This window comes from Cottoperca gobio, chromosome 12 (genome assembly GCF_900634415.1).
Source record: "Cottoperca gobio chromosome 12, fCotGob3.1, whole genome shotgun sequence".
In the NCBI taxonomy this organism is placed as follows: domain Eukaryota; kingdom Metazoa; phylum Chordata; class Actinopteri; order Perciformes; family Bovichtidae; genus Cottoperca; species Cottoperca gobio.
The window spans coordinates 18,213,066-18,227,260 of NC_041366.1; the positions used below are offsets into that span (position 1 = coordinate 18,213,066).

Here is a 14,195-nt window from a genome sequence, read left to right on the forward strand (position 1 = left end):
ATGACTTATAAAAGGAGAAGGTAAGGGTCACACTTTAAAACTTCTATGATGAATTGTCCCAAACCACAGCAATAAAGTGTATTGAATCTTTAATGAAGTGTTGTTCCCCTTTACCTTTACTAAAGGGAGGAGGGGAGGGGCTCTACGCCTGGGCGAGGGCTTGTTTGAGGTCTCGGAGCAACATGGACGCCATGACGCTCTTCTCTGTGTTGATGGTCAGCAGGGCAGTGGAGGACTCCTTCAGCTCCAGCGACACCAAGACCAGGGCTCCGCTGCTGACCGTCCGCCCGGCAAACCTGCAGGCGAGTAAGAGAACATGGGTCACCTTTACAAAAACACACCAGGACAGACGGATGCTGAGCCGCATGGCCGTAAAGGGACAGTTCACCCCAACAGCTTTCCATGGAACTACTTTCTACTGAAGAAATAGTCCCTGTAAAAACTGTTGACACATGCGGTCAAAGAGAAAGAGAAGTAACTTCTTCAGGGCTCTGAGGGCCAAAGACTGACCTTCACCTTCACTGAGTTGAACCGAAGCATGCTATAAGTATAACTCTGTTTGTTTGTAATAAGACGCAAAAGGTGAAGAAATGCAGAGAAATGACAGAAAACATCTCTGATCACATTTTCTAAATAAATACTCAATGTTTTCATCCATCTTTCAAACTAATCTGAAATATCTGCAAAAATAAAAATGTTGAAACGGAGCAGTTCAATCACTCTGACAACAACAATTGATCATAACTTGGCAGGATGATGAGGCTTGTTTTTGTACATGGAAATGCACAATGCTTGCATTTTACTAGCAGGGAATGAAAGTGATTTGTACACTGAACTAAACCTACTTAATTATTTCTATTGTACATTTCTATTATCATATTTCTATTCTTGTTATACAGTGTGGGAAATGAAATTGAAATGTAATGCCGTGCCTAATCTCTTTATCAAATACATTTCCCATAATTCACGTAAAACACGTGGAGACAAGTGTCGACGGCCACATCAACAAACATCAGGCCCCTTAAAAAAAAAAACTTGAGTTAAATGTTCGGCCCAGTCGACACACTTCACTCACATTTCCCCACAAACCGCGCAAATGGCCACGTTAGAACATTCTCCAACACCTCACACCGTAATTACTAATTACTAGTGAGACAAAGAAGGAAAATGATGTGACAGGAAATATAGAGAGCAGAGTAACAGACAGTCCATTATCCCAGCTGACTAAAGAGCCATTAGGGGTGAGACACGCCCTTCATGCCAGTCAAACAGAATTGAGCCTGTTTTTATGGACTGTGGGTGTCTATGAGTGTGTGGGAGCCACTCGGCCGGTATGGGGGACGCCCCGTCCCACCGGCTCCCTCTGGGCCAGCGGGAGAATTCTTGGTCCACCGTTTCCTTGGATACAGTCCCTGCAGACTGGGGGCGAATCTGCGCACACATGGTCCCCATTGAGAGTGCTAACAAGAGGCAGACAGGGGCTATGACCCAGTGTGACCCTCTTTGAGGGTGACGGAGCCGAGCCGAGCCCCCTCTCCCGCTCCCCTCTGGCCCTCTGCATCTCGGAGCCTCACGTGGCTAACTCCCAGCCATCTGCCTCCATTTAGCACTACATCCCGGCAACAAAGACCCCCGTGGCAGCCCGCTTAGGCCTGACAAACAGCCCACAAAGAGCCCCACTTAAGCCTGACTAAAGCCTGTGAAGAGCCCCCACAGGACGGCCTGTGGACAGAGCGGCGTGCTGCACGGCAGGAGCAGCTAGCAAGTCCGCCAATTAGCACGCACACGTTAAAGACGGAGAGGTGGGGGACACCGAGGGGACATGCACACACAATGAAACGGCGCTGGCTCACAAACCCAGTGTGTCTGGGTGCGTCTCTGGGGAGCTGCTAAATTACCATCAACAGAGGAGAGGGAGTTTATCAGGGAGCTCTCAGGGAGGAGAGAGAGTCCTCCTCTCGCTTAATTAAAATATTAGCCCCTTCAGCAGGAAACACAAGCCATTCAAGAAGAGGATTAATTTCCCTCAAAAATACCAACCTCTTTGCTTCTTTAAATAATTCAGGGGTTGCATATCAATCCAAATGACTAATTGTGGGAATGCAGGACGTGCCCTCTCTCATAATCCATCCCCAGCTTTAAACTTTAAAATAATCCTATTTATGCAAAAAGAAATGTTTTGTTTACATTCAATACACGAATCATTAAAAGACGTACAGTAAACATACAGGGGAACATCCGGTCCCCTTCAGCCCTTCTCTTTGCCCCCACTGTCAGCAGCTTAAGGTGTCTATGTGGTCCCTGTGGCTTTGCTAATGGATTTAGGATATAAATCTATCATTTACTCAGCCAGTTAACACTACCCCGAGGCTGCTTTCATTTCGTCTCAGGAGACGCCGCTGTGGGCCTTTGTTCATGTGTTGTAATAAGAGCTAGTGAAAGAAACAAGCACGTGTTTTGATTGTGTTTGATTTCCAAGCGTATTTGCTTTGAAATATTCTCACTTTGTGGTTGGTGGTAGTGTGCACGTTCCGGTGCAAAGACCAGATCTACATCACTTCTGAGACGACATCAGTGCATTTTTAGGTACTAGAAGGGAAAGATTAAGGACAAGCGGGCCTTAAACGGGTCATTGGTATTCTCCTGCACTCTTCACATACTGGGCTAAACACTGGATTAATTGCAGTGTATGGAAAGAAAAGCAAAGCATAACCCCTGGACTTAGAGCAGGCGGATTGGCATCGATCGGCAGGGCTGCGGCTAAGCATCACTCTCCAATTATCTGTGATTCTCCTCAGTGCAGAGAGCCTGTGTGTGCCATCTGCCTCCCCTCCACCCTGCCACTGCAAACACAAAGTGGGCTTCACCTTTACATTCACCCTCACGCAGCGAAGACACCGAACGCAGAGGATTCTGCGACCAAGAATGCAGGACTTAACCCACAGCAGGTACACAAGCCCCCTGCATCTTAAGTAAGCATTCGAGCAGGTTTGACTCTCTGCGCATGATGTTTTTCACAGAAATCAGAGAAGCTGAGGCCAAATGTGAGGTGGCTGCAGCTGGATAGTATTGCTCTATTCCATCCAGGTGGACAAGTGGAGGAGTGTCCTTCAACTGAGTGGTCAGTGAGGCCAGACCAGAGCCGAACACATGCGAGCGGACTCAGACCAGGCAGATGGCCAGAGCTATTAGCCCCAATTAGAACCAGGAACTCTCCACGCATCTCCAGAGCTCGGCCATACGGACGAACTGCAGCTCTGCACTCGAAGGGCAGAGGGGCAGACGGACGTGAAAGGAAGGAGAGGACAAACAGATTACAGAGGCTGATGGGAAACAAGATGGGAAGAGGAGACAAGAAATTAATTCAACGGTGATTCAAGGAAAAAGTTGCGTACAACTGCGTCTCCATTAACAACCCACGTTAAAAAAAAACAAATACATTGCACTGGAGATAGATCATAAGCTGCACTGTCTGCTGAAGCAATCTATAATACAGAGACCAGAGGTTTCATTAGTCGGATTATAAATGATAGTCAATTACATTTTAAATAGGAACAAGAATTCAACCTCACTGAAAAAAAAAGGAGAATTCCGTGTTTTGAGAAACATAATTTAATTATATCAAAGTGTAAAGTAAAGAGAAAGCACAGCTTATAAATCATCGGGTTCAGTTTTTTATTTTTTTATTTTTTCAAATTAGGCTCTAACCAGAGGGATTGGCAATGCATGCAAAATTCGATCAAATTTGCTTTCAAACGGACTGAAAAATAGAGCACATTTATTCTATTCCGCCTGTTTAGACATAAACAAGAACAGCGTTTTCTACATTTGCTTTCCTGCTTGATTTATTGCCATCGTCCTTTCCAGCAATCAATTTCTGTGTTTCAGTGGCATCCCCCTCCGCTCGGCCTCGGCGTCTGTTTGGGAAAAGCAGTGCTGCACCCTGCTGATAAACAAGAGGAGTGCAGGGATGCAGAGCTGCACGAGGGGGGGGGGGCAGGCTGTTGCTTTGTTAAACAGAACCTGTGTTAACTCCAATACTGAAATCTATCAGACAAAGTGCCTGAGGTCAGTTTAAAGCACGGGCGATATGTGTTGTGAATCATTCTTAGGATTCATATTGAAATCCCACCCTTTATTTCTACATTAAAAGACAAACTCGTACTCCTCCCAGGGCGGACACTTTGTGTGATCTTATCCGGATTAAAGAAGTCTTTCTCTGGGGAGATGAGGAGGAAAAGAAGGAGTCCTGGGTGGAGGTCACCTCACACATCACATTTAATGCCAAGTGACCTCCACAATAAGCTCTCAGTGGGTGTATCCGATCAGATCGATCCATCTGCCCTGCGTGTGTGTGTGTGTGTGTGTGTGTGTGTGTGTGTGTGTGCTATTCAAAGTATGCACAGCAGCAACACACACAAACGCCATGACTGAAATTACCAGAGCTAAAACCATTAGTTGACTGTCAGAAGTTCAATCAACGACAGTTAATTGTTTCTGTCATTTATCAAACGTTCTCTCTCCCGCTCCTTAAATGTGTTGCTCTTCTTGTTGTGTTTGACTGTAAATTAAAATATTTTGGGATTTTTTAACTGTTGTTCAGACACATGAAGGCGTCATGTTTGACAAATTATGAAAATAATCATTATTACAGCTCTCGTGTTCCACGACGCGTTTGGGATCTAAAGTTGGGATGTGGGTGGAGGAACATGTAGTGTAAATAAAAGGCGTAGGTACAGTAAGCACAGTTGTGAATGCTACATTTTCTTTCCGTGGTCTGAAGAAGTTATGAAACAAATGGAAAACGAAGCCTTTCCCAAAGAAAACTAACAAAATAACTGGTTGATCAGCAGATAGTGAAAGATGTCATGTGGGGACCATTAGTCCAAAACCCAAAAGATATTCAGTTAACGTAATAGAAAAGTAAGAAAACCAGAAATCTAAACATAACAAAGCAATAACCATATGAGTTTGAACACATCCAGGACCTGTGCAGCACAGAAACACACAGATTTAGAGATCTGTGCGACAGCTTCTCAAAGACGAGGCTGTCAAACCTGCCCGTCAACGTTTGAGGAGACATGACTGAGGAGTTTTCCAGCAAGGAACTCCATCATCTCCAATAAATGGACCTCCTCGGGGCGGTGTGGAAGAGGCGGTCATCATAAAGACACCGGCAGGACAACCTGGTGTCTTCATTATTATAAGACTGCGGGGCATTGGGACACAGAAGCAGGCGAGAGATTGATGGCATGGAGTCATTTGAGCTATTGGTTATTCTGAATGAAGTATGGGCTTATTGGATGCAGGCCTCTCCCACTGGCTAACATTGATTTCCACTCACTCTTTCAGCTCTCTGTGCCCTTGTGCTACCGTCTTCCTCTTATTCTTTCAGTCTGACTTTCTCCCTGTCCCTTACTTATCCACGGTTTCCTACATGTTTCCACTATGCCAAAAAAAAAGAAGAAACAATCTCCGATCCGATAGCCTTCAAAGACGAAGAGAGAGAGAGAGACATGTCTGCGTAGAGCGAAGTGATAAAAGAAAAGGGACGAGCAGGAGGAGGACAGAGCATGGCGCAGAGGGATGGAGTGAAAGACAAAGAGGAAGTGAAAGAGAGACAGCGGTGTGGAAGGAGAGACAGATGGGGGCGCAGAGATGAAGTGAAAGAGAGACAGAGCAGGAAACAGAGGGAGAGAGGGAGGTGTAATTATCTATCAGGTGTTCGGGTGTGCGTGACAGAGGAGGAAGCTCATTAGCACACTCTGTGTACACCAATTACACAGCCAGGCTTCTCAGGGCATTCCCCTGGCATGTCTGTGCGAGGCTGGTGGGGGACACGCAGACACTATACCCCACGTACTCACACTTTAACTAAACTCCACGGAAAACACAATTATAACGGGCACATTTTCATACAGAACAAACAAAGTAAGGTTTTGTTTGACTGTGAGGACTGCTCAGAGAGGAGAGGCGACCGAACATGGACAAGGCCTAAAGAAGCAAAATTGTAAACCGTGCCCAAAAGTGGATTTTTGAGACGGATACTAATATTAATATCGGATAGTTCTTGCTTTTTAAACTCAATTTAACATACAGATAAAATACACATTTTATCAGGATCCTTTAAATGTGATTATTAAATCATTTGTCGTTTAGTTTGAAATGCTCCGTCAAAAAGGTCTCATAGTCTTTGGCTGTTTTAGGATTAAACATGTAAAACAGTATAATATATATATAATATCTCTAAAGAAGATTAAAAACATCAAAAAAAGTTATCTAAGAATAAAAACATTACACAAAACTTGATTTAAAAACACGCACCCTTTAACCGAATGTGTGGACGTAACGTGACGATACGTGCGCGTGTGTTTCTGCACAGCTCACCTGTGGAAGCTGTTGTGGCTGGATGAAACCTCTCCTACGTTGGCCACCGACAGGACCTGCTTGCTGATCGCCTGGCTGGAGGTGTTTGCTGTTGCCATGGTGACGGTTGCCGAGGTCTCATTCATGCCCAGGAGTTTACCTGAGAGGATGCAAAAAAAAAAAAAAAAAAACGTTCAGCGATCAAAAACAAGGGAGCTACGCAAACAGGAACATACACACTGATGCATTCGGACCAGTTCAACCCAAAATCTAAAATACAGACTTTTCACACGCCGAGTGTGTCGGAGCTCAAAGCGCCACGTTTGAAAAACTCAACAGCGATGTGTCTTTCCAGAAATCATGACCCGGTTACTCGAGATAATCCGCAGAACTTGTTTTTTCTTTCTTCCGTATCAACGCGCAGAAGGAAGCGTGCCGTAACGTATCGTTCCCTACATGAAACTAAAAAGAAACATTGCTGTTGAGTGTTTCAAACGTTCTTTGAGCACCACAAGCTGAGAACTGTCCCTTTAAACTTAGACTACATTAATAGCAGCTTTTTTTATATTACTATGGGCATAATTATAATTCCACAAGTGTTATGGACATGACATGTCCATTAGCTTGCTGTGCACAGAGTATTTTAAGACCTGGTTTCAGGGCTGACGGTCATTAAACAACAAGATTAAATAGATTTTGATGGTAACTAAAAGGGGGGGGGGGGCCAAACAATAAAAGGGGGCTTTCTACAATAATACAAGTAGAGGGGAGGCAAAGGGCCAGTCCATGTGCACTTAGTCACGAGCAGGGATTTGAGAGAAAGAATGGAGATAAATAAGCACAAGTTAGGTCGAAATAAAAGAAGTCTTAAAAAGGCAAATACAATGAAAAACCTGTAAACTGAAAGACTTAATTAACTTCACTCAATTTGTATAAAGCAGCAATTTGTTAGAGAGAAAAAGGTCCAGCAAAGCAAGTTGTTCTTCTCTGTGTTGTGTCTGAGTGCAAGGTGTATTCAGTGGAGCTCAAAACACATCGAATGAAGATTAATTAAGGAAGAAGCAGCATTAAGCAGCCACTTAGGAGCACTGATGGCTTAGATATGAGTCTGCTCTCTGCCAGCCAATGGCTGCAACAGTACAGTATGTAGCTCTACAGGTGTGTGTGTGTGTGTGAGAGACATACTATTAAGTGCTTCATAAGAGGCAAGCAATGTGCCTTAATGACAAAGGTGAGGACATGTTTATTAGCGGCAGGCCACTAGAATTTAATTAAATACATGCAATAAAAAAAAAATCACTGACTCTCTAATTTTAAGATTTAAACCCCAACCTTTGTCACTGAGACCTAGAATGCAGTTTTATTTAAGTCTATAAAATGTATAAATTTACATTTTTCTTTTTAAAATTAAACTATATGTTTGTCAGCCGTTTTCACAGATTTATGTCTCATGTAAAACAGAATGTCTTGGTTTTGTGACAAACATATAGCATATTGCCTTATCCTTTAATCATAACACTGTTCATTTGTGCAAATACAAAATAATCATTCTACTTCCGATGTTACCCATCAGTCTTGAACACCGTTTTATTATTCCACTTGTTTGATTCAACACTAAATGAAAACGTAACAATATACTCCACTTAACTTTTAACAATAACAAACACTGAAGTTAACTTCGACTTAGTACGACAACAATTCCAGTTTGTAATTAGTGATCTTTAAGTGTGCTTTAAGCTGACCAACACGCATATTTTATTGTGCAAACACTTAACCCACCTTGGTCCTTGCTGAAGTCTTGTTCTGACATGGTGCTGGGCATCAACAGCTCTCCCACAGCCGGCTGGATGGACACACTGAACTGGTCCTCCTTGGTGCTGAGGGAGCAAAGCAACAGTAAAAGGAATAGCAGCTGATTGACAGGATATCTAACATGAAGCACAATCTTGTAAATTAGGACGTGCAAGACAATGTTCCCTTCGGCTCTGTAATTCCAATTCCTCTCAGTCTGAGTGAACGGGTGATGGCGTGCGGTGTGGTGAGCGTGTTGTGTGCACTTGTGTGTGTGTATATTCATGCTTTGTTTGTGTATTAAATGTTTCTCTTCTGATTGCCTTTGCAAATCACGCTCAGTGAATGGCATTTTGGGCCAGATTGATTCCCCCATCCTGAACAGATTTTCTGATAAGGTTATTGATCAGCTGAGCAGCGGTGCCGATGGCATTCAGCAGGTTGATTTGAGCTGGAGCTGATTACTGGAGGAATAATTGTTATCCCAGTGAACCTAGATCAATTGAGGCTGATGTCTCACCTGGGAGTGCCGGCACAGAGCAGGTAGAAAAAGGGAGAATTACCAGAGAACAAGTGAGAGAGGAAAAAAGGTAAGAGGGGATGCAAATGAAGGAAAGAGAAAGAGACACGTAAGGGAGATGTGATGAATCTGGAGACACGGGATGAGAGCAGTAGCAGGAAAAGGTAGGGAAAAGACGTATAGGTCTGAGGGGGGGGGGGGAGCCTGATTGATATGAGTGGATGTCAGGTTGTCTTACCACAACTGGAAGTTGGCTGCTTGTGTCGAGTCGCTGAAGTCAATACCCATGGAAACCGTCACCGAGGCCTCTGGCTCCAGCCGCTCTGAGAGTGGAAAAGAGGGGAGGAAAAAAGGAAGAGTGAGTGACAAGGGCACAGTGTGCAACGTGGAGAAGGATGGAGCAAAGGGAGAGGAGGAGGAAGGGGGGGGGGGCAGCAACAGAGTGGAACAGACAGGCATCCACACCACTTGTGTTTTCTACTTCACAAAGCAAGGCCAACGCGTGTGAGAAATCTATCCTTCAATCTCATCCCCCAACACCTCTAGCCTCGGGGAGGAAAAAACACAACAAAAAAAAACACATGAAGGACTAGCATATTTCCAAAACAACAGGCTTGTCAAAGAGAACATCAGCATCAAGAGAGATGAGGTGAGGGAGACAGACGGAGCGGGCGAAATGCAAGCTAGACAGAGAGTTAAGTAAAGCCAAAAAATGCTGAGGAGAGAGTCTGGGCAGCTGAACGGGAGAGGAAGAGAGGAGGAGGAGGAGGAGGAGGAGGGAGGTTAAGGATGAGAAGAACACAGACAGACAGAAACATCCTCCACGCTTCCCCAGTCGGCCTGTGTTTCTCTCTCTCCGTGGAGCGGGGCTATCTGACTGTATAACTCTTTCCACAGGCAGAGGAGAGAAGAGGCTCCAGAGGAAAGCCTCTGAAAACAGAGCCATCATGGACTCACTTCCAATCCAGCCTTCACAGCTCCTCTAACACACATCTTCTGCTTTAACCTTTATTTTCTGCAGCCTCTGTATCCTTCTCTCTAGTCTCCCTCCTGTGTTCATACAAACCACGGGACACACAACTTAGAAAAGCATCTGAATTGCTTATTTCATGAATGAATAAGAAGAAGATTTAAGGATTCGACGAGGAGCTGAGGCCTTCTATTCAAACTGCAACGTAACAGATGCTTCGTTTGGTATTCAACATTCGTTCTTACATACGGGGCCAAAATGCAAGTAGTAAAGTTAAACTGTAATAATGTACTAGTGTAGTGTATGAACAAGATAAATATGCAATTTGAGATGTCCAAACTAGAACACGTTTATTAGAACTGCTGGTAGGCAGATTATGCTACCATTGGACAGAGCCAGGCTAGCAGTTTCCACCTGCTTACAGTCATTGCGCTAAGCTAAGCTAACCAACTGCTAGCTGTAGCTCTAACTTTATTGTACAGATAAAAGAGTGGCATCGATCTTCTAATCTAACACGAAGCAAGAAAGAAAATAAGCAAATTTCCCCAAATGTCAAACTTGTCAGAGTAAGACAAACGTTGTTGAATTATAGATTTGACCATAATTTGCATTTCATATTATCACAACCTTCTGCTCACCAAAGCTGAAACATTTGGGGACAAAGAAACAACAATGTCCCAAAGCGCGTTAAAGAAAAGCGGTAAGACAATCAGACGTATGACGTACAGATGTATTTTAATTATCTTAAAACACTTTATTACGAGGTAAAACTAAGAATATGTGCACCAAAAATGACACTAATACGACGGATGTGTCAAATAATTTCACTGTTTTACCGGTTTTATTTTGGTTTCTCGTCAACGTTAGGGGATTTGTTTACGACCTGTATGGTCTTCTTGCGATGTCACCGTGTACCCAGATCCCAGAAACTACTTTGGTGAGTGTAGTGTAATAGTCCTTTAAACCTCACAATAATGGTGCATTATTTTAATTGTATTTACATGGCAGTAACTAGTTCCTACTAATTAGTTAATCAGAAATATATTAAATGATTTAGGGACGATGTCGCAGGACACAAAAAACACACCAGCGATGGAAAGTAATGTGCATCGTTGAGGCAGCGTGCAAAATGTCCTCCTAAATATTAAACCCTATCAAAACATAAAGCTTTGTCCGTATTCATTCTCTGCAACTTATCCAAACAGACTCCAGCCACCAGGCGCCATCGATCCAAATTACCCAGTTTGGCTGCTTGAGTTCCTTCAATGCCCAATCAATCGCCTGCAATTGACTGTTTTACCGTGCTCCACCGCACAGCACTTCTGAGTGTTTGTGTGTGCAGGAAAAATAAAATCTTGAGGGAGCACCGTTCTCAGTCTTGTATTATACCGAGTGTAGCAATCATACAACAGTGTGACAAGAAATATGGAGATGGTGCATGTTTGCTGGTTCTGATCGATACTAATGAACAGGGATTAGCTGAAGTAATATTGGCTGTTTTCAGGTTGGGGGGTGGGGATGGGGATGGGTCAGGGCTATTTGCTGAGCCGATCGCAAACAGGTCTCAAGTGATCATTTAATATCTGTCCGAGAAAACAATCATAGGAAGAGCATCCCAGAAAGCCATTATGAATGAATAGGAGAGACAACAAATGTTATAATTGTAATAAATGTGGTTCTTTGTGTTATAGAGAGGAAAAAACAACTGTGACATCCTAAATGTGCAAATAAGTTCAGGATGGAGTCTGAACCACATGTGTGAGCATGTTTCACAATAGTTGGCCAGTAGTGTTATGATACAAAGAGAAGATTACGTAGAAGCTCTAAAGCCACAAACTGCACTTTTATTTTGTAATAATGCGTCTGGATCTGCCAGGCTTTCCTAGGGACTTGGAAATGTTGGAAAGAGTTGGAAATTCTAACTTTTCCTTGTATTTACAGAGTAGTATTTTACACTCATACTCACCAATGGCGTTAAAGCAGTGGATGTTCAGGCTTGCCGGGCTTCGGTCTCCTATATGGATCTCCTCCAGGCTGTGGTCTGAGCTGTTGGTCAGTATGACCTGCACAGCCACCATACTGGGCTCGTACAAACAGGGCTGCCTGGGGAAATGGTACTTGGCTGTCAGACCTTTTCCAGTCATGTGGTGAAGCAGCTCATATGTTTTCACAGGGCCGAAAGATGGAGTGGTGACCTAGAAGGAAAGACAGGAATAAACCTCAACAAGCGCCGATTTAAAAGTGGGATTTTGATCAGTTAGTTTTATGCAAACTAACAATACTGACAACTACATCACACTTCTTCGATTATCATAGACATGGACTGGATTAATCTATGAACAACTAAGCACGGCTGCAAAAACATCCTGAAGGCAGAAGCAGAGAAGAGAAGAAGAGAAGAAGAGAAGAACACAAGCCTAACGCTCTCCACATCAACACAATATCCAGGGACGCCTTGTGCATTACGGTGCAAATGCATCCACACAAGAAGACAGTTTAATACAAGAATCTCCGGTCTTTCTATCACCTGGATTCATGCAATTCATCGTGTCCAATCAGCAGGCAGAATGCTGCACTTCTGAGTGGAGTGGGACCAAGTGTTGGCTGATAACTCCCCACCAACCCTCCCTTTATTAACTCTGTAGGGTAAAGAGCTCATCTAAGAAATGTCCTCAATCAGTCCAGTTAGATGGAAATGGGCTGGTTGCTCCGTCAAACAAGGCTGAATAAAAACAACCTCTAATGAATAGAAACACAAGTGCTTGCATGGGCCAGACTTGGCGCTCGCAGTCCTTTAAAAAAAAAAAGAAGGGGCTTTTAGCTTTTCAGAGGCAGGAAATTGAATTACCTTTGAGAGATCTGGAAAAGAAAGGATGTGGTGGGTGGTGTTTTCTTTCTCAAAAAGAATTAACATCTCGTTACTAAGAGGAACATTGTTCACACTTTCAGCTTTTCGCTTGACGGTGGCGACTGTCAGCTCTCGTCAGAAAGATGAGGACCGACACAGCGCACTAAACACATCGCTGTCAAACATGAGAACATTCACAGAAACGTCAGACACGCGGTAATAAAAAACATCATGACAACTAACCCTAAGTCGAAAGAGGTCCGTCTGCCTTGAGTGACGGCACTAATTAGTTCAAAACATCACGACGAACAAAGCCTGCTCACAACTTCTAAAGACACTTAGCACCTACAGTAAATCTATTCATACACTGACACAGGTGCAAATAAAGACGAGTTCAAAGACGGGGAAATTGTTATTTACCACCGTCTTCAAAGTGATAACCAAAGAAAACAAATCAGACTCTCAAAAGAAGTCCCATGGGAATATTATGTAGCTTTATATGAAAGAACAACAACAGCCAGTGGTCCAAAAACAGATCCTGGTGTGTGTGAAATAATTAAGCTAATTGAATATGACTAACAATATGATATGAAGAAACACGGTGGAAACATGCGGGCGTGTTCGTGCAGCTCACAGAGTGGTGTCAGTGTACGTTGTGTTACTGGACGTGCCGGCAGTGTGTTCAGGATCGGGTGAGAAATGTACGAGGCATCCTTCTCCGACTTGTCATGTGGCGTGTGAGGATGAAGAATCGGTTTGACACACGACAAGAGCAGTGGAGATGAGTTTCAGTGTGTACACTCACTATCTTTGTGTTACAGCAGCAACACTGAGGCGAGTATAGACTCCGACGGCCCGTTTACTTCTTCTTTGATTGGATATTTACGGACATTTGCCAGTGTCTTAGTGACACCTATCTAAAACTAATGTCGGTGTGCATGTACTTAAGTAACCGGTTTACAGTCCTACTTTCTCCAATAAGCAGATTTCTTAAACTTCATGTAATCGTGGAAGGGCTTTAAGGAAACCTATTGTTTTGTATGTTATTGTTTGCATGTCACTGACGTGTAGTCGACGTGCAACTTCGCTGCCGTCTTGACCCGGTCACCATTTATAAAATGGATATTTTAACTTGTTAAATAAATAGCTCGGCGTACGTAATAAACTGGCAACTGAGTGGATTTGTGACCCGTTTTCAAAGATGTGCGTCTGTGGTAGGGGTGAACATATTGGCACCAGTGTAAAACAATTTAAAACAATAGCCTGCACGAGTCCCATTAGAGAATAAACTGTCCGATCACAATCCCATCTCTCAGTCCCCTTGACAGAGCAGCAGTGTCTCTGGTGCCCAGGACCGCCCAAGTGCCTGTGAAGGAGGTCAAACAAACATTTGTTGCCGTGCTGTAACGCCGCTGTGCCCTCACAAGTGCCCGTCACGCCGGCAGCCAGCCCGCAAATTTATTGGGCCACTTTTGGATGTGTCAGAGCAGTCGGTGTCGATAAAGCTGGCCATAATGTTTGCCACCCCATCACAACAGAGATTTACCTCCCTGACAGACACATCCGGCTTCAAGGTCCTAACTGTCGCCTCGTCCCGAGCAAGCGACGGCGACAGGAGGGGGTGGGGGATCGGAGACGGGACAGCGCTTCAAACTGCTTATTATCACCAATTTGACACAGTGGACAGTTAAAGCCTGACA

General features: G+C 43.9%; 1 protein-coding gene across 2 annotated transcripts in view; it reads right to left on the reverse strand.

Moving 5' to 3' along the window:
* ap3b1a (adaptor related protein complex 3 subunit beta 1a) overlaps positions 1-14,195 on the reverse strand; it is a 46,800-nt gene that overhangs the window by 515 nt on the left and 32,090 nt on the right. For both annotated transcript variants that reach the window (XM_029444460.1, XM_029444459.1), the window contains exons 23-27: positions 11,614-11,842; positions 8,916-9,000; positions 8,146-8,243; positions 6,388-6,526; positions 1-296 (exon numbers count right to left, since the gene is read on the reverse strand). The exon at positions 1-296 is cut by the window's left edge and continues 515 nt beyond it. In XM_029444460.1, the coding sequence (XP_029300320.1) occupies positions 143-296; positions 6,388-6,526; positions 8,146-8,243; positions 8,916-9,000; positions 11,614-11,842 (705 nt within the window). In that variant the 3' untranslated portion in view covers positions 1-142. The remainder of the gene's footprint in view (positions 297-6,387; positions 6,527-8,145; positions 8,244-8,915; positions 9,001-11,613; positions 11,843-14,195) is intronic.